Genomic DNA, 21,885 nt, shown 5'->3' with positions numbered 1-21,885 from the left:
GTCCACTCTCACCAGTATTATTCAACATCATTTTGGAAGTTTTAGCCACAGCAATCAGAGAAGAAAAGGAAATAAAAGGAATCCAAATTGGAAAAGAAGAAGTAAAGCTGTCACTGTTTGCAGATGACATGATACTAAAAATAGAGAATCCTAAAGATGCCAACAGAAAACTACTAGAGTTAATCAAGGAATTTGGTAAAGTAGCAGCATACAAAATTAATGCACAGAAATGTCTTGCATTCCTTTACACTAATGATGAAAAATCTTAAAGGGAAATTAAGGAAACACTCCCATTTACCATTGCAACTAATAGAATAAAATATCTAAGAATAAACCTACCTAAGGAGACAAAAGACCTGTATGCAGAGAACTATAAGACATGGATGAAAGAAATTAAAGATTATACAAACAGATGGAGAGATATACCATGTTCTTGGATTGGAAGAATCAACATTTTGAAAATGAATATACTACCCAAAGCAATCTACAGATTCAAGGCAATCCCTGTCAAACTACCAATGACATTCTTCACAGAATTAGAACAAAAAATTTTACAATTCGTATGGAAACACAAAAGACCCCGAATAGCCAAAGCAACCTTGAGAAAGAAAAATGGAGTTGGAAGAATCAGGCTCCTCGACTTCAAACTGTACCACAAAGCTACAGTAATCAAACAAGTATGCTACTGGCACAAATACAGAAATATAGATCAATGGTACAGGATAGAATGCCCACAGATAAACCCACGCACATATGGTCAACTTATCTTTGATAAAGGAGGCAGGAATGTACAGTGGAGAAAGGACAGCCTCTTCAATAAGTGGTGCTGGGAAAACTGGACAGCTACATGTAAAAGAATGAAATTGGAATACTCTGTAACACCATACACAAAAGTAAACTCAAAATGGATGAAATACCTAAAAGTAAGGCCAGACACTGTAAAACTCTTAGAGGAAAAGATAGGCAGAACGCTCTATGACATTAATCACAGATCCTTTTTGACCCACCTCCTAGAGAAATGGAAATAAAAACAAATAAACAAATGGGACCTCATGAAACTTCAAAGCTTTTGCACAGCAAAGGAAGCCATAAACAAGACCAAAAGACAACCCTCAGAATGGGAGAAAATATTTGCAAATGAAGCAACTGACAAAGGACTAATTTCCAAAATTTAGAAGCAGCTCATGCAGCTCTATATCCAAAAAACAAACAACTGTATCCAGAAATGGGCAGAAGACCTAAACAGACATTTCTCCAAAGAAGATATACAGATTGCCAGCAAACACATGAAAGGATGCTCAATATCACTAATCATTAGAGAAAAGCAAATCAAAACTACAATGAGGTATCACCTTACACCAGTCAGAATGGCCTCATCAAAAAATCTACAAACAATAAATGCTGGAGAGGGTGTGGAGAAAAGCGAACCCTCTTGCACTGTTGGTGGGAATGTAAATTGATACAACCAGTATAGAGAACAATATGGAGGTTCCTTAAAAAACTAAAAATAGAACTACCATAGGACCCAGCAATGCCACTACGGGGCATATATCCTGAGAAAACTGTAATTCAAAGAGTCATGTATGACAGTGTTCATTGCTGCTCTATTTACAGTAACCAGAACATGGAAGCAACCTAAGTGTCCATCAACAGATGAAAGGATAAAGAAGATGTGGCACATATATACAATGGAATATTACTCAGCCATAAAAAGAAACAAAATTGAGTTATTTGTAGTGAGGTGGATGGACCTGGAGTCTGTCATACAGAGTGAAGTAGGTCAGAAAGAGAAGAACAAATACCATATGTTAACACATATATATGGAATCTAAAAAAAAAAAAAAGGTTCTGAAGAACCTAGGGGCTGGATAAGAATAAATATGCAGACGTAGAAAATGGACTTGAGGTCATGGGGTGAGGGGAAGTGTGAGCTGGTATGAAGTGAGAGAGTGGCATGGACATATATACACTACCAAATGTAAAATAGATAGCTAGTGGGAAGGAGCCGCATAGCACAGGGAGATCAGCTTGGTGCTTTGTGACCACCTAGAGGGGTGGGATAGGGAGGGTGGGAGGGAGACGCAAGAGGGAGGAGATATGGGGATATATGTATATGTATAGCTGATTCACTTTGTTATAAAGCAGAATCTAGCACACCATTTAAAGCAATTATACTCCAATAAAGATGTTAAAATAAATAAATAAATAAAAGTTAAAAAGTAGTAGAGCAAATAAAATTACACATGAAAAGCCTCTCAAATTGCTAAAATATTGAAATATTTAATCATAGTATATTATGATATTTAACATGAAATTAAAATATTAGGATTCAGATTATTAGAACTGTGAATCTTTGATGTATTGTACTTATTAAAAGTATAATTGAGTCCCATCGTAGAAGAATAGAGACAAAGAGATTCCTGAACATCCTTCTCAACACCATTTTGTGCATATGTGTGTTCTATACCATACAAGCTTGTGTGTATGTGTACCACTGCCTTTTATGGAATATCAAATGTCAGGACAGTTTTGGAATTAGTATTGTTATCTGATGAAGACATTGAAGCCTCTTCCTTTTGACCTTCCTTAGTGGTTTGAAGTTCAGACTCCCTGATGATGTCTTATGGATTGTCCTTAGTTAAGTGATACCAAACCTACTTCATCCTTATAGGCATGAAATGTAAAAGGATGGCTAGAATATAACATTGGACAGAACTAAATAATACTAACAGAAAACATATTGTCTTCTTTTCTACTTTCATACCAGTAATATTTTTTTGCATTTTTTCATCATTTTGCTCTTCCTCAGCCCATATCAAATCAGAGAAATCTTCCGGACTTAGCTGTTGACAAAATACCAAATTCTGACATTAGTCTTTTAGCGTAATGATGAAAGTTGGCCCCAAAGATTCCCTCAAGTTCACAAGAGTCTAGGCTGTCCTAGAATGACTCATAGTATTGGGTCTGATTTGTAAGAGGACTTGAAGATTATCCAGAAATCACAGAACCTAGTTTAGGCCTGCCAGGAGATATCCCCAAACTGCCCTGGATCTCCTAGGGGTCCTTCAGAACAGAGAAGAGCCAAAGCAACCTTAGATGGATGTATCTTCATAGGCCAAAATTATCTCAAATCTCCATGAGACCACATAAGTATCATTGGCCAATATGATGCATGGTATATTAGTTTTTTGGTGAGGTTATTTATAAGTCAATACTTGTTCATTGTAACAGAATATTTCAGATGATAGTTATGAGAGAGCCTGGACTAAAACCAAGCTCAACGTCTATAGGACTGACAAGAAGAATCTAAATGATATCCTCAGGATTACAAGGACAGATCTGGAAGTTTATACTAAATATCTAGTGTTCAATTATTTTTTAAAAACAGTAGCAATCTAGGCAATTTCTAGAGTCATGTAGCCTCCACTGAATATAAGATTGGAATGTCTGCTTTAGTTTCACTTTCATTTCAATACATAGCTCATTTTGCATTTTAAAAATAATTATGGTAGAAGCAAGTATCAGTCTGGAAATTCTAGAGGAGTTTGTTGTTTTCATTCTTAATAAGAGGCAATGTTCCCAGCCACATGGTACCTCTGTAGAAAATATAATGGTTTTCATGGAGAAGAAATAGCCAGATAGCTTCAGAAAGACCATAATTCTACCTACTATCAATATAAACCATGAATTATATATTATATTCAATTAAGAAAGCCAAATACACAGGAAGTATTTTAGGGATATTTTTAGGAAGGTTAATGTGTAACGATATAGTGATTGGTGATAAGTTGATTCATTGGAAATAGATAACTATTTTGTTTCTTTTATGAGAGGCATGACTTTGGTGTTCTTTTCTGAACACTGATAAGTAATCAATATATTTCTCCATGATTTGTGATGTCGTGTATCTGAGACCTATACCTCAGGATTTAAAAGTCTCTGGTGTCACCTTGGCCATTATCTGCCTTTAGAGCAAAATCCATTTGTTGGTCTATGGTGGATGCAGTGTTTTACTCATTCAAAGACTGGTGTTCTTCAAAGCAAAGGAGAATATTTGCGTATTCTAGTGTAGCTGTTCCTTAATATGACAGGCTAACTTGTATAAACAGTATAATAGAGGTGACCAAGTAAGTGATCCTAGTTTATGCTGCAGAAACACATCTGGGCTAAAGCTGAAACAACTTCACTGCTCTAAGAACATCAAGACAGATGTCTTTCACAAAGTGAGCTGACAGGATTTTTGTAGTTCCAAATCTAGTTCACGGCTCTGTACCTTGTCTAAGTCTGATTAAATAACGATATGAAAATCTGGCAGGACTGCTTTCTGTTTCTGTTTTCATTAAAAGGCTTTCCAGTCTAGTGGAGCTGCATTTTGTTACTCTATGATGCCTTGAGGAGAATAATTTAATTCTTATTGATTGAGATTTTAATACTGAGGCATTCATTATAGAATTGCAAAATGGAGAAAAAGGGAGGTGTATTGTAATGCATAGATTATGCTAAAGGGACCAGGTAAATTGAACATGTATAGGAAACATCCTCATTTGCAGTTTCATTTTGGACATGTATAGGTAACATTCTCATATGCAATTTGATTTTACACATGTGTAGCTATGTCCATCAAACTGTGCCTCTCTATATTTTATTGGTTTGTTTGCTTGTAAAAGAACTCTTTCATTCCATAGGTACTGTGAACCCCTCTAAATGTGGCTGCCCCTTTGCCTTGAAGATGGCAGCATGCCAGCTTCTCCTGGAGATTACCACCTTCCTGCGAGAGACCTTTTCTTGCCTGCCCAGACCACGCACTGAGCCTCTGATGGTATGTAAAACATATTAATAATGAGGCTACTTGGAGAGTCCAACCATGTGTCTAGATTTTGAGTATTCAGAGTTTCCTCAAATACCAAATGTATCAGATAGTTTAAAAATTCAACCAAGGGATTTTCATATATAAAAAGAAAATCTCTTTTATCTACTAAAAAAAAGAACTAAAATTGACCTTGAAATCACTAAAGATGGTACCACTGGGTAAAATGTTTGATTGGTCACTGTCAGTTAACCTAGGAATGTCTGAGAACCTCCAGGTTCCTTTACTCTGCAAACTACGAGTTTTATGGCCAGCATTTTCTAGGAATCACTGATAGATTTATTTTTCATACTAACAACTCATAAATTCATGTGCCTCCAATGAATTTTCTCATTTAAACTAAGGGCAAAAAGACTCAAGTCTTTAGCATGTAAATGCCTCTGAACATATATTTTATTTCTGCAGCATTTCTTGTGGATAAGGACAGGCAGAGAAAGAACATGTGTGCATGCATACACGCACGTGCACATGGAAACACACAGACACACACAGGCACACACACATACACACACACTCCTGTACCATCAGGGTCTGATTTATTTAACGTAGGATACAAATTCTAACAAGAGCCAGGAGTCATCACAGAGCCTTTGGGACAGAGGCACACCTCAGAGCCCATTTTCCTTGGCCCTTTGTTCACTAACAGGCACAAAGTTTCCGGCGGTTCTTTTGTTATAGGCATTATCCAACTAGAGCCAAGGAACCAAATTCTCTTTTTTCCCCTTTTACACAGATTTACACTATTATACCAGAAAAATTGGTATACTAACAATCTGTGTGGTTCCATTTAGGTGAATTTTACAATCCACCAGCTCTCCTGCTTTTTTGACCAAACTCAGCACAAACAAGGCCATAACCTAGTTCCAGAGGGCAGGTAGGAGAGGGAACGGGACAAAAAAGTCAGTGCTCTGGTATTCCTGAGCAGTGCCTCTAACTCTGATTTTCCAATGTCTGGACAGCCTGTTTCCTCACACTCTAAAATATAAAATGGAAATATTTATAGGTAAAATATGTTTTCAAGAGAAACATACCGACATGTGGGCTGTGAAACTGCACCCTTTAAATACTGAAAAAGAGAGTTCTTCTTACTGCCCTTGTTTAATTGCATGTTATCCTGAACTTTGATTTTTCTGAATTGTCACCTTCCCTATTATATTGAGACTATTCTATAAAATCAAATCAAGGCTGCCACTTAACACGTTTCATTTAAAGTCAAGTATGATCTGTAGGCCTCTGTCGGTGTTATTCTATCAACATTCTAATTGTATCAAAGTCTTCATAAAAGCACAGAAACACATCTAACTTTTAAATTTACAGATTTTTAATGGTCACCATTTTGACCTATTATGATTTAAAAACATAAGAATCTTGAAGTTTGAGTCACTTATTTTTGTTCTTTCTTTCAACACTATAAAGCTATAGTTTAATATTCCTTATTATTGTAACAAATTTCATTTTTTTAAAAAATTAGTCAAATCTTTTTAAAATGACTGTGTAATCAACTGGCTGTCTAGGAGAAAATGCCAAGAAATTAAACTAAAACAGAGGCTGCAGTCATTCAGTTAATAAGAGGAAATTTTTCATTGCCTTTAACTAGGTCTCACAAATCTTTTATTCATTAAGCTAGGATTTTCATTGTCAAGTATAGGTTCATATATTGTATTGGGATATGACCTTTATAAAATAAATGGGAAAGATGCTTTCTCATGTTTAACCTATCTAACTACAGTTGATGATAAAGAAAACTCAAATCACATTTTTTAACTATTGTAGAAAAAACAGTATCATAAAACTGTTTTACCAAGACAGAAGCTATAAATGCTTGAAATAGTTTTTTTAAGAAATTGTACTCAATGGTGAATCTAACAGGCTAAGCATAAATACCATCAAAATGAAATATTCTAAAGTTTTAACAAAGCACTTGCTGTAAGAGTATTTATAAATATTTGGGATGTTTTATTCAGTAACATTTTTAACAGCAGTAAAAGTAAATAGCTACCCTAATGTACAGAATAATAAAAGTATAAGCCAGAAAAATCACATTAGAAGCTATAAATATTCTGGGATCTGAGATTTGAGGATGGGAGAAGATAGGGAACATAAACTTTCTACCAAGAAAAAGTCTTTCTGATAGAAATGTCATAAGGCCATTTCCAAGATAAAAGAGATTTCCCTGTGAAATATTTGTTTGCTTGAAAAAGTCCTAGTTATGGGCTTCCCTGGTGGTGCAGTGGTTGAGAGTCCGCCTGCCGATGCAGGGGACACGGGTTTGTGCCCCGGTCCGGGAAGATCCCACATGCCGCGGAGCGGCTGGGCCCATGAGCCATGGCCGCTGAGCCTGCGCCTCCAGAGCCTGTGCTCCGCAACGGGAGAGGCCACAGCAGTGAGAGGCCCGCATACCGAAAAGAAAAGAAAAAAGAAAAAAAGTCCTAGTTATATCCAAAGTGTGGAAGAGAAAACAAAAGAGCCTAAAATACAATAATTAAAGGTTAATTTGATAGGGTCAGGAAATCTCAGGAGACCACTCACTGGTTTGGTGGGGAATGACAGTAAGAGACAACGAAAAATGATATCAAAAGGGTTTAAAATGTTGCTAAAAACGTATTTTTACCAACTTAACAAATTGTTTCCCAGATAGATCCCTAGATGCAACTTAATTAATGTGTTTTTCCCCCAAAAAAAACAACTTCTGGTAGCGTTTTTATTCACTCTTTTTGTGAACCATACAGATAAATAATATCTAAAAAAGGAAAAAGCATTTTTACAAGATTTATCATAAAAAGCATAACAATCAACTTTTCTCTGATTGTTAACTTCCAAACATGAAAACAAATATTTTTTAGAGAATTTTGTCTACAAAATTGCTGGTCTATTAAAATGTTTTCCTGTTGAATTAGTAAAACCAATAACTGATGACCAAACAACATGGAATTAAACAAATTAATTACCATCCAACGCCAAGACGAGTCCATAATAATAAAGTAAAAGGCAGTAAGGAAGCCTCTGTACATCTATATTCACTCATTAGGGAAAACAACATATTGGATGCTTTTGTAAAAGATTGTGCTAGAAGCTGTACCAACTGTATCAACTGGATTTAACAAGTCAGGTTATAAAGAATACACTGCTGGATTCCAAATGCTCCTAAAGTTAAAGAATCAGAAGCAAAGCACAGTTCACATATGTGAAGAGTAGACTGATGAATATTTGAGAGTAAGGCTGTGAGTAAGGTGGTGTGATGGATGCAGAGGTGGGCGTGGGGGTGATGCAGAGATGACTGTGTTGTAACAGGAGAACCAACACATAAACAACACACTTAAGAAAGGAGCAGAGGGCCAGGGTTGGCCAAAGAAGGGACTGGAAAAATCTGAAGAGGCTTCCTGGATGAGATCACATTTGAATGTAACTTTGAAAGATAAGTAGGATTTTGACTAGCAGATACAAGAAGTTGGAAGAGAGAACTACTTTTGAGAATCAGAATTGTTATTTTATTACTTTTTGTCCCACCTAAGAAACTTATCTAATTAAATTTGGCTACCAAAATGGAAAGTAGTTAGGTTACTTTTTTTCCTAAAAGGGATTAATTTCAGAGAAACAATTATATTCCTAGAATATTTTTTGACAATGTTAAATAGACTCCATGTGGTTCCTTATTTTTCTAAATGTGATATAATTTTCTGAGTACCAAAGTATAACTTCTGTTCTTAATTCAAAGGGAAAAGAAGAAACAATATGTAGAGTCTAAAGTTTCATTTATTAATAATAGTTAAAAGCATAAGATTTTACTCTTGGTACAAACTGGGTTTTCAAACTATTTTTTGTTTTTCAAATTACTTGAGGGGTTATTATGTCATAATTAGAAAAGATGCTGTATAAAAATAAAGTTAGCATTTTATATATTTTTCATTTATCAAATCTGAAAGTGCTTCATAGATTAATGATTAATTATGATCTTCAGCGTGAGCGAGTCTCCATTTATAGAACAGGTCAAATGTCCACACTGGGGCCTCACAGGCCAAACTCCTACTAAATACTTACACTCCCCAAGGCTTATTTTCAGTTATGGGATCATGAAGTCTTCCTAAGAGAGAGTGAGAGATTCCTCCAACGCATGATCCTGTTTTGAGCCTCTGGCCATTACACCTGAGGTTTCTTAAGCCTGAACTGCCTTTCCCTACCAGTTTGCAGAGCTAACTTTACTTAATCCTCAGGATTTAACTCCAACATCACCTTGGTATTCGTTTTCTACTTCTGTTGTGTGATATTGTGATTTATGATAAAAATATGTGTTTGGTCTTCATCCCTGTTTCTGGCACAGTGCTCCTAAAATCCTTGGAATTTCTTAAGTATGGAGGGTGACCAAGGTGTCTTTTGTTATGTTAAGAGGTGACTTGTAGAATGCCTCTAGATTACCAAAGTATCACCTGGTCACCAGATGAACCAACCAAATAATTAGAAAATTGAAACTTTCAGTCCCACCCCCCTCACCTCCAGGTGACAACAATTTAATCAATCATGCCTATGTAATGAAGCCTCCATAAAGGCCCAAGAGAACAGGGTTTGGAGAGCTTCTGTTTGGTGAACACATGAAGACTGGGGAGTACGCTGCCCTTGAAGAGAGCATGGAAGCTTGGCACCATTACCCCACACCTTGGCCTGTGCATTTCTTCCATCTAGCTGTTGCTGATTATATCCTTTTATGATAAACCAGTGATCTAGTAAGCAAAATATTTCTCGAGTTCTATGAGCCCCCCTAGCAAATTAATTGAACCTGAGGAGGGGTGTTGTTGGAACCTTCAATTTATAACCAGTTGGTTAGAAGCACAGGTAATAACTTGGGCTTACAACTGATGTCTAAAGTGGGGACAGTCTTGTGAGACTGAATCCTTAACCTGTGGATTAAGGAAAACATTTTCATGACCCCAGTGTAAACCTGGCATTAGATAGAGGGAACTTTGGCTGTTTAAATGCTGTTGTGTGCAGCCTAAAATGGAGGGAGGTTTGCCAGAAGACCAATGCAGTGCTGGGGAGATGCCAGCATCCATGTTCTCCTTACTGACATTTCAGGACTTGGAGAGCTGCAGACTTCGTTTGGATCCTGAGTTGGACCGGCACAGATATGAGAGGAAGATCAGCTTTGCTGGTGTCCTGGATGAAAATGAAGACTCAAAAGATTCCCTTCACAGTAGTAGCCACACCCTCAAATCAGACGCAGGTGTTGAGGAGAAGAAAGGTATGGATAAGCAAAAATTAATTCACGTTTCAGGGTTTCTCATGGGATATTTGGTCTCGGGTCTAAACTGCAGAATTGTGCACTGAAAGAAGTCCAAAACTGTTGGCTCTGTACAGTACTAACAGTGTTGACTCAATGAGGTAGGCAATCATGCTAGTTAGGAGTTGGACTCTGCAGTCAGAGAGACTAATTCCAGCTCAGCAATTCTCCATATCCCATTGAATCTAAGATGGCCTCAGTTGTAAGATGAACCATTATCTTATATACCAATAAGAAAGGAAAAATACTTCCCCTTCAGCTCTTATGCAGTACTTTCTTATCACTTAATTTGTGCTTTATTCTTACTGGAAGAGGACTTTCAGACGTAATTAGATGTAGATTTTTATTATTGGTCTATATCATTCTTTGTGCAGCCAGGTAAACTGGTTAAAGGTTTTCTAAACCATCTTCAGTTCAGAGTTCCAATTCTTAATCACTTTTCAACTCAGAATTGTCAGTGTCTGTGTTTTTATGTATGATAATGTCCTCTGTGTTGGTAATGCATCATTTCTTAAATGAATCTGTAAAAGAAGTAAAGCTATTGGTGATAGTTACACAAGCCAACTTGCAACTGTATGAAGCTAGCCTACCTTCAGTCCCTGCTTCAGGAATGTTCCCAAACACATCTGACTTACCATCCCACCCACTCCTCCACCCAACTATCATTTGGTTCCTGGGACTTAAAAGACACTGGCACCCATTTTGTACATTTTGTTGCTGGTGCTTTAGATATTCACATGAACACAAGCAATAGCAAATGTGTCACAACTGCCACCTGGCTCTAGTGACCTTAAGATGTCATCAGTTGTAAGCCAAATCTCAATTTCAGAGATGTTCAAATGTAAAAAAATGTGCATCTTAAAATGGTGTAGTTATGTGACCTTGTCCAAGTTGCTTACCTTCAAAGCCACTTTTCTTCCTTGTAAAATTAGATTAATAACACCTACCACATTGGAATTTTGAAAGCTTTAAAAGAGACAATGCAAGTAAAACATAAACTCGGTACCAGATACCTAATAAGGACACAATAAATAATTGTCACCATTGTTTTTTGTATTTGTATCATGAGCATATAGATTAAAATCCATGCAGAAAATCCTAAATATGAGTTCCAGATTGCAAAGTTTTAAGTTGCTCTTTAAAGGCTCCATTAAACTGTTAACTTCTCTATCTGATTTTTCTATTTTCTTAAGTTTCATTACCCTTCAATGTTTTTCTATTGAATTCCACTAGAAAACAGCATATTTGTAAAAAGAGTCAAAGACAGTTTTATCCATTGGTATATTTTATGCAGACAGTGACTCCATAAATGTTTGGTAGTTTAAGGAATGCATGATTGTCAAAAGACATAGCCCTACAGAAGACTTATATAGACATTTCTCCAAAGAAGGCATGGCCAACAGGCACATAAAAAGATGCTCCATATCACTAATTATTAGATAAATGCATATCAAAACTGCAGTGAGGTATTACCTCACACCGGTCAGAATGGCCATCATTAAAAAGTCTGCAAATAATAAATGCTGAAGAGGGTGTGGAGAAAAAGGAACCTTCCTACATTGTTGGTGGGAATGTAAATTGGTGTAGCCACTATGAAGAACAGTATGGAGGTTCCCTGAAAACTAAAAATAATTACCATGTGATCCAGCAATCCCATTCCTGGGCATATATCTGGAGAAAACTAATTAGAAAAGATACATGCACCCCAATGTTCATAGCAGCACTATTTACAATAGCCAAGACATGGAAGCAACCTAAATGTTCATCAACAGATGAATTGATAAAGAAGATGTGTGTGTGTGTGTGTGTGTGTGCGTGCGTGTGTGTATATGCATATGTGTATATATACATATACAAACAATGGAATATTACTTGGCCATAAAAACGAATGAAATGCTTTTTGCAGCAACATAGATGGACCTAGAGATTATCATATTAAGTGAAGACAGAGAAAGACAAATATCATACAATATCACTTATATGTGGAATCTTAAAATATGATACAAATTAACTTATTTCCAAAGCAGAAGTAGACTCACAGACATAGAAAAACAAACTTGTGGTTACCACAGGGGATGGTGGGTGGGGGGAGAGACAAATTAAGTGTTTGGGATTAATATGTACACACTACTATATATAAAAGAGGTAAACAACAAGGACCTACTATATAGCACAGGGAAGAAACTCAATATCTTGTAATAACCAATAATGGAAAATAATCTGAAAAAGAATATATATATGTTTTTTTAAAAAGGAATAGCCCTAGATAAATAAAACACAACATATTTAAAATATTTAAAATGTTGTAAGGAATGGATATATTCTGAAAAAAAACTTTTTAATATTTCAAAATCAGATTGTTGTCACAACATTTAAAAAATGCAAATAATTATTATATTGTGTTGAACTTATGGTGAACAGAAGCCATGTTGTGGGAAGGATTAGCCAAATTTTAGCAGTTTCTGAGTATGAAGAGGTATCAAGTCAAGGTTTGTTCAAATACTACTACTTCTGACAAGGATGACTGCATATGATGAGGAACGTCCTTCTTTTCTATCAATATTTTTTTAATTGAAGTATAGTTGATTTATAATGTGTTAATTTCTGCTATACAGCAAAGTGGTTCAGTTATACATATATGTACATTCTTTTTTTTATATTCTTTTCCACTATGGTTTATTATAGGATATTGAGTATAGTTCTCTGTGCTATACAGTAGGACCTTGTTGTTTATTCATTCTATATATAATAGCTTACATCTGCTAACCGCAGCCTTCCACTCCATGCCTCCTCCAACCCTCTCCCCCTTGGCAACCACCATTCTGTTCTCTATGTCCATGATTCTGTGAAACTCCCATCTTTTAAACATATCCCACAGGGATTTTTTCCCATTCAAAATTATTATGTTATTATTTAAAGTAGTTGAAATAAAAATTGCTAATACTGACATGGTCAAATTTCAGCAGAGTAAATTCTACACCATTAAAAAAATAAAACCTCACATTAATTTTTAAGAACACTTTAATTTCATGATTATCATTTATGTAAATTGCCTTTAATATTCAAACACACAAATACTTAATACTTTTTCTCCTCATAGAATGGCTATGTAATTACATGAAAGTTATTTAATAAATTAGGAGCAGAAAACTAAAAGTATAGATAAAATGAGAACATATTCATAAAATGTCCTTTACCAGTTGGCAAGAAACTTCCTAAAGATTCCTAAATATTCCTTAATCGTTTTAATAAGCTGATACAAGATGCTAAAGCCGATGTGAAAATGGGGACCACAGGGACCCTGCTAACTCAGATTATTAAAATTTTATTTAAAATTTCATACCATCTGTTTTGTATAACATCTAAAAATGTGAGTTCTTGAAATAAATAACTTGAGGACAATTTGGATTCTACAAAGGAAAACTAACATGAAATAATCCTTAGAACTAAAAATGTCTGCCTAAAATCTCCAAGCAAGATCTGTCAGATCATTTTATCCATATTCCAGATACAAACTAAGACTGGCATTCCAGAATACAGACACCGAGACATGTGTGATCACTCAACAGTCATATACTGAGCACCTGTTGTATACCAGGCGCTATTACAGGTTCCTAGAATACAGCAATAAACAGGGGAAATTTCCCACATGTATTTTAGTTTATATTAGCTAATAGTTAATAACTTAATAGTGAATAACATTAAATTCTGGACTTTCAAGTAGAGATAAGTAGTATGAAGAACACAAGTTAGGGTCAGGGAATTGGTAGTGACCTGAAGTAGGAAGGATTGTAGTCCTAAGTGACATTGAGCTGAGACTTGCGTGATGTTAAGGATCCAGTCATGTGAAGGGCTGAGAGAAGAGTCTTCCAAACAGAGACAACAGTGAGAACAAGGCTGCGATGCAGGAATGAACTTGGAGCATGTGAAGAAGGGCAAAAAGGACAACAAGGTTGCAACAGAATGAGGTGGGGGAAGAGCGGTAGGAGAGAGGGTCAGGCAAAGGGCAAATAAATAGGGTCTGTAGATACGGTTAGAAATTTAATTCTATTTAAATGTGTCTGAGAGTTGTCAAGTTTTGACCAGAAAAGTGATATAATATTTGTATTTATGATTTATGTATTTAAAAGATGAGTCAAGCTGTTGGATTGGGGGTAAGAGCAAGCAGTTTGGTAGTTATATTAGTCTAGGGAATAGGTGACAGGGCTTTCAAAATCCTACGCTATTTTGAAGTGTTGAATCAGCAGGACTTGCTGATGCATATATGCGGTGTAAGAGAAAAGGGAAAAGAGATGTTTTATCTAATTTAGATGAATTTGTTTTACTTTCATACTAGTTCTCATTGTCATGGAGATAAAGGCTAAACTTCAGTGGTGTAGAATCTCAACTGATGTCTTTCATGTACTTTACCAAATCTGAATTCTAACTATATTGTGTCCTTTGTAAATAACCAATGCCATAATTCTGAACATTATTTTTTTTCAGTGCTATAAAATGTCTCCAATTATCTTTGGTGATGACAGAACAGTTTCTCAAAATTAAATTTTTTTTCATGTCATATTAATCTGGGGTTATTTTGCTGTACTTGTAGGCTGAAAAATATCATGAAATCAGGCAAAGAATGCCAAAGTGTGCCTCTGTAAAAAATTTTAAATTATTTCTTTAATCTTTTTCTCTACTTCCCAATCTATTTTGACATAAATTGTATTAATAGTCATTAAAAATGATAAGTATATTTGGTTTCAAATGCATTTCAGATAAGTCATAAAGTCTCAATTATACCTAAAAATAACACTGAAAAATACAGTGGATGAGTTTTGTGCTGTAACTAAAATAGAGTATTATGGTCTTTGGGGGATGTATTCAACTGTGCTGTGAGAATTTCTGTCTAAATGTGAAATTCTATCCAGATGTGCTCACGGAGCTCCATGAAGCCTTTGCCAGCTGAGTGGTGATAATTTTAGTCTTTCTCAGTCATACGAGTAAATCAGAGATTAAACATTTCACATTATTCAACAGGAATCTAGGCTCCTTTATATGGCACTAATTAACATTTTATGGAGCTGTATGAATTCTATCACAGACTAACTCTCCTGTGAGTGAGAAACTTGAGACTAAAATGCAATCTTCCTGATTGGCACTAAAATATTAATAGCTGTGCCTTAAATAATTAGTAAGAAATCTTGTTGATGTCTTAAGAAGGAAACCTTACAAAAACAGCTCCTTCCTGATAATCACTTGAAGCCCTAAAAACTTTCAAAATCACCCTTACCATATCAATGTGTGACAACACCAAGTCCTCAAAAGAAAAAGAAGGAGGTGTGGATATGACTATGGGAAATATGGATGCTTTTGGTTAAAATGTAGGTTTCAAGTTGAACGTGTTTCTTTTACCCTTTTATTTTCCTCACTGATGACTGTTTCTTCCAGCACACTAAAGAGGAGTAATGCATGTTCTTCTTGGTTCATGTAGACTGTAAGGTTGATTCAGGGTGTTGCAACTTTTGGACTCGTATCTCACCCAACCTTTTGACTGAGAGGAGGATGCTATGAAATCATTAGGTGCATTGAAAATGGAACCATTTCACACTCACGTTCACCCAAAGCACCCCACTGCAAACATCTTTTAGTGACTTTGCTGAGGAGCTGAGTGGAACCCACTGCTGACTGTTGGAGAGAGAAGCGCCTCTTGTTTTTATTTCTTAATGAGGTATTCCCAAATGAAGGGATTTTCCATGAAGGGGTTTCCCTAACTCACATAAGTCTGTCAGTCCCATTTCAAAAGAAAAACAAAAACAAATGGTTGGTGGTTCTGCTGAATCAAGCAATGATGCTGTGTGAACGTACTAACAGTCCCGGAGGACTCCGTGGCGAGGGCGCGCTCATGCTTGTGAATTCTGGGCCAAAGAGAGAGCAGGTTGTTCCCAGCACTGATGAGCTGTGTGTCCAAGAAAGAAGCTGCACCAGCCCTTCGTGGTGGACCCAGCCTCCTGCCCACCTAACAAAGCCGCCTGACTTGGGGCTTGGGAGAAGCTCCTTGTCCAGACATGCTGCTCATTCCGGCCAGCAGAGAGGAGGCTGTTCAGGGACAAGTTGGGGAGAGCTTGGCTCTAACGCTGGCTGGGGAGAACTAAGGGGGAAAAAGCCCTATTTTATTCTTTTAATACAGTTCCCAGCAGGAAGATCAGGATAGGAGGTTCCCGCCTGCTCCAGATTAAAGGAACCCGCAGTTTCCAGGTGAAGAAGGGGGGTTCCTTGTCCAGCATTCGCCGGGTCGGCAGCTTAAAGAGCAGCAAGTTATCACGGCAGGACTCAGAGTCTGAGGCTGAGAAGCTGCAGCTGTCCCAGAGCAGGGACACTGTCACTGACCTAGGTAACATAGAGGAGTGGGCTGTGCAGGGACGTGGGGGGTAGGAAGACAGAGCCCGAATCCCCAAACAGCTCAAGTCCATCTTCTTGTACATCAGTAGATGGAGGGCAGAGTCATAGGTTAGAGTACTCGTTTAGTCCATAAGCTATGTTGCCCTCCAGAGCAGGGCTGCTCCAGCCTTATTGTGCACGGGGTCAGCTGGGAGCTTGTTAAAACGCAGATCCTGATTCAGCATCTCTGGGATGGGAGCCTGAGATTCTGCACTTTCAACAAGCTTCCTGATAAAGTTGATGCTGCTGGTTCAAGGACCACAGCTTGAGCAGGGAGCATATGGAGGCTACAGTAAGGAAAGAAAACATTTTAATGACAAGGACAGTTTTTTGAAATCTAGATCTTTGTGCCTTTATTCTTCTGGTCAAGACCTTTAAAGCAAAAAAAATAAAAATAAAATAATATGTCGATATTCCCTTGGGAATAGCTGGCTTAAAGTCCTCTATAAACTAAAGTCTCTATTTCCCAGTAAAACCAACCAAAATTTCAGAAAGGAAAGATTGTCTACATCTAACAATTAGTGACCTTCAGCAAGTCACTTAACTTCTCAGGGATTTGTTTTCCCCAGCTACCCAATGAGAGTAATTCTGTGTACTCCTTGCCTACTGGGAAAGGATGCTCTAAAGATAAATTAGGGATGATTGTAAAGTATGTTAAACTCCTGAGAATAAGCTTTATATACAATCAGAGCTGTAGATTGTCACTATAGGACCCAAAGAGACTCTGAATCCCAAAATGTGTTAGTCCTATGGGCTCTCATCATCATCTTAGTAGACAAGAAAAAGATTAAGCAGGCTTCCGATAGGTCTCACCAGCTGCCTAGAATTTAATTGTTAGGTTAAAAATTGAAGTGCATATTCTTTGCCTTTCAGTCCCTGTATGAAAACCAAAGTGTAAAACTCTTCTTTCTAAGTAAGTTGTTTCAGAAGTCAGTCAGGAAATGTGGATAAGTTATCAATCTAGCCTGCTGAAACAGAAGCTGAGTATATTTAATCAAAGAGAGTTTAAAATAGAAAATGTTTCTACACCTACCCACCCTTGCCTTTGAAAATAGCTAATTTATGCATTAGTTAAGATTCAGCTTATTTTTTTAAGGAGACAATAGAAAAAACCTTATGACATCTTTTGTTACAGGTCTGAGCTGTAAGAGTATCATCAGTCAGTTTGGGGGAAAATATTATTTGAATTAATTATTTAAATTGATCAATGTAGCCTAGCCAGTTAAGTCAAACTATCCAAGCTAGAAGCATAGTTTTGTCATAGAAAATACCCAGAAAAGCTTGTAGATTTGAGGACAAAGCTTTGTTATCTAGTATACTAAGTAGAGAATTCCTGTGACATGTCTCCTTCACAGTTTCCTACAGAGACGAGTTTGAACAAAGGGTTGTCCACAGTTGGGCACAGTTACTTCCAAATTCCCTTAGTTTTTCCAAGGCACCACCCATCTTTGAAATAGCTCTGATATCAAAGCCAGGTGGTGCTAAGAGCAGTAGCACTAGCCGTAGTCACAGCAACAGTGGAGGTAGCAGCACCCTTTGTGGCCACTGCAGGTTGGTTGGTGTCCCTACTTAACTACACCTGCGAGGTCTGGGCAGTCTGGAATGGATTTGGGCACACTCAACCAATAACTTGCTCATCTCGGCAATTCAAGGACTTGACTCTGTTCTTTTTCTCTGCTCCCATATCTCAAAATGGAAGCCAGCATAACAGAGATCATAAATGTCTCTGTAATTGCCAGTTCAGCTGGTGGTGAAGGGAGCAGCTCCTATTAATATTACTCCACTAAAGCCGCTGCTATGCCCTGTAACCCATTGGCCATGGTAGTCTGCCCTAGGATTCAAAAGCATGGACCACTATACCACAGCAACATGCTCTCCAGGGAGACAGAACAATATAACCTTTCTTGGTATTTTTCTTTTGAAGAAGGGAGTCCTTGGAGTGCAAGTGAGCCCAGCATTGAGCCAGAGGGAATGAGTACAGCCAGCACGGAGGAGAATTACCACAGGAACATGTCATGGCTTCATGTAAGTAGGAATCTCAGAAAGAGCACTGAGATCAATTTCTTTTGGCACTGGATAAGATCTGTGGAGGTAGGATGAAAGACTATACTAAAAACATCCATCATTTCAGCCTATTAGAAAAATTATAGGCCTTTATTTCAGCTGAACCTCTGGATACTCACTAAGATTGGTCTTATGCTGGATTATATTCATTTGAAGCTTATCTAAGACCAAGGGTGCTTTGTTATAGTTGGCTTGTGAGTCAATATAAGTCAGGGAAAAAAACCCTGAAGGATCAGGCCAGGTTGGTGGTCAAGAGAGCCTGAGTGACACAAGGCAAGGCATCACGATCAGTTTTATACAGGTCACCACAAATGCTGAGAGCAAGGTCATGGTGTCAGTCTTGAGTCTGTATTAGATCAAACTGTAAACTAGGACGTGGAGATTCTAAGATGATGAAGGTCACACCTCAAAGGGCTCTCCAGAGGGCACAGGCAGGAGGGAAACCCAGGCAAAGATTACAGTTCAAGGTTTGACCTGGGTGTAAAGAAAGGAAAAGAAAGGTTGGGAAGCATGATGTGAGATCCACAGTTGGCAGGGTACTGCCAGCACTATTATTATTTTTTTTAACATCTTTATTGGAGTATAATTGCTTTACAATGATGTGTTCGTTTCTGTTTTATAACAACGTGAATCAGCTATACATATGCACATATACCCATATCTCCACCCTCTTGTATTTCCCTCCCACTCTCCCTATCCCACCCCTCTAGGTGGTCACAAAGCACGGAGCTGATCTCCCTGTGCTATGCGGCTGCTTCCCACTAGCTATCTGTTTTACATTTGGTAGTGTATATATGTCCATGCCACTCTCTCACTTCGTCCCAGCTTACCCTTCCCCCTTCCCGTGTCCTCACGTCCATTCTCTACGTCTGCGTCTTTATTCCTGTCCTGCTCCTAGGTTCTTCAGAACCATTTTTTTTTTTTTAGATTCCATATATATGTGTTAAATATGGTATTTGTTTTTCTCTTTCTGACTTACTTCACTCTGTATGACAAATTCTAGGTCCATCCACCTCACTCTAAATAACTCAATTTCATTTCTTTTTATGGCTGAGTAATAGTCCATTGTATATATGTGCCATGTCTTCTTTATCCATTCATCTGTTGATGGACACTTAGGTTGCTTCCATGTCCTGGCTATTGTAAATAGAGCTGCAATGAACATTGTGGTACATGACTCTTTTTGAATTATGGTTTTCTCAGGGTATATGCCCATTAGTGGGATTGCTGGGTCATATGGTAGTTCTATTTTTAGTTTTTTAAGGAACCTCCATGCTGTTCTCCATAGTGGCTGTATCAATTTACATTCCCACCAACAGTGCAAGAGGGTTCCCTTTTCTCCACACCCTCTCCAGCATTTATTGTTTCTAGATTTTTTGGTGATGGCCATTCTGACTGGTGTGAGGTGATACCTCATTGTAGTTTTGATTTGCATTTCTCTAATGATTAGTGATGTTGAGCATCCTTTCGTATGTTTGTTGGCAATCTGTATATCTTCTTTGGAGAAATGCCTATTTAGGTCTTCTGCCCATTTTTGGATTGGGTTGTTTGGTTTTTTGATATTGAGCTGCATGAGCTGCCTGTACGTTTTGGAGATTAATCCTTTGTCAGTCGCTTCATTAGCAAATATTTTCTCCCATTCTGAGGGTTGTCTTTTCGTCTTGTTTATGGGTTCCTTTGCTGTGCAAAAGCTTTTAAGTTTCATTAGGTCTCATTTGTTTATTTTTGTTTTTATTTCCATTTCTCTAGGAGTTGCGTCAAAAAGGATCTTGCTGTGATTTATGTCATAGAGCATTCTGCCTATGTTTTCCTCTAAGAGTTTTATAGTGTCTGGCCTTACATTTAGGTCTTTAATCCATTTTGAGTTTATTTTTGTGTATCATATTAGGGAGTGTTCTAATTTCATTCTTTTACATGTAGCTGTCCAGTTTTCCCAGCACCATTTATTGAAGAGGCCAGCACTATTATTGATCTTAGATATGGAATGTCTCCATCTCCACTGATTTTAATCTGACTTCCTGATAGGGTCAGATAAAGGGCTGGCTGGTACATCACGCTCAGTGTTTACAGTGCTATGCCCTTGGAACTGGTTGATCCCCAGGACTGGCTGATTTTGAGAATCTCTGAGGCAGCTATTTTTAAAGTAAACTTTTTAGTGAAGTCCAACTTACATATTAAAAAGCATACAAAACCTATGTGTACTGCTCAGTAAATTTTCACAGTGTGGACACATCTGTGTAACCACCACCAGTTCAAGAAGAACATTAGCAGTACCTTAGAAGCCCTACCCGGGCCCTCGACCAGCCACTACTCTCCCCTATTGGTCACTGCCATTTTAACTTCTAAAGCCAAAAATTATTTTGTCTGTTTTTGAAATGCATATAATTGGTGACATATGCTGGGTACTCTATTGTGTCTGATTTCTTTTTTTCACATAAGTGTAAATCCTCCAGCTTTGTTCTTCTTCTTCAGGATGGCCTGTTCTATTCTTGGCTATATTCATTTCTATTAGAATCACCTTGTTAATTTCCATAAGAAAGCTTCCACAGCAGTCTTACTTTGAATAAAAAGATCGTTAAAACTGAGGAATTAAAATCTTTAATAAGTCTTCTAATGTGTAAGATGGTCTATTCTCCATTAATTTGTGTCCCATCATTCATTTAGGATCTCTCCAATTTTATTCAATAATGCTTTTTAGTTTTGTGTAGCGTTAACCCTCTGGAAGTGTTTGTGTAAGACCGGAGTTATTTATTCTTTAAATATTTAGAAGGGATCACTGGTAGAACTTTCTAGATCTAAAAATTTCTTTGTAGGAAGATTTTTAATTACAGATTTAATTTATGTAATATAATTAAGATTTCTCCAGGGAGCAGATTGGGCAAATTGATTTTTTTTTCCTAGGAATTTGTTAATTTACTCAAAATATTCACATTTCTTAACAAAAAGATGTTTATAATATTCTCTTTTTTTAATTTATTGAAGTATAGCTGATTTACAATGTTGTGTTAATTTCTACTCTACAGCAGTGATTCAGTCATATATATATACATATATTTTCTTTTTCATATTCTTTTTCACCATGGTTTATCACAGGATATTGACTATAGTTCCCTGTGCTATACAGTAGAACCTTGTTGTTTATCTGTTCTATTTATAATAGTTTGCATGTGTTAACCCCAAACTCCCAGTCCATCCCTCCCCCACATCCCCTACCCTTTGTCAATGACAAGTCTGTTCTCTATGTCTGTGAGTGTGTTTTGTA

General features: G+C 37.1%; 1 protein-coding gene across 5 annotated transcripts in view; it reads left to right on the top strand.

The window, feature by feature from the left end:
• The window catches only part of UNC80 (unc-80 homolog, NALCN channel complex subunit), a gene marked incomplete at both ends in the record, with an annotated part of 239,774 nt that overhangs the window by 113,246 nt on the left and 104,643 nt on the right, over positions 1–21,885 (top strand). For 3 of the 5 annotated variants that reach the window (XM_079710606.1, XM_079710605.1, XM_079710604.1), the window contains 4 exons: positions 4,686–4,819; positions 9,935–10,100; positions 16,309–16,512; positions 18,484–18,584. In XM_079710606.1, coding sequence (XP_079566732.1) covers positions 4,686–4,819; positions 9,935–10,100; positions 16,309–16,512; positions 18,484–18,584 — 605 coding nt within the window. The remainder of the gene's footprint in view (positions 1–4,685; positions 4,820–9,934; positions 10,101–16,308; positions 16,513–18,483; positions 18,585–21,885) is intronic. The other 2 variants (XM_079710608.1, XM_079710607.1) reach the window with 1 other exon arrangement.

Source organism: Hyperoodon ampullatus, assembly GCF_949752795.1.
Source record: "Hyperoodon ampullatus genome assembly, chromosome: 8".
NCBI classification, from domain to species: domain Eukaryota; kingdom Metazoa; phylum Chordata; class Mammalia; order Artiodactyla; family Ziphiidae; genus Hyperoodon; species Hyperoodon ampullatus.
The sequence above is the reverse complement of the archived record's forward strand: the minus strand, read 5'-3'. Positions and strand labels throughout refer to the sequence as shown.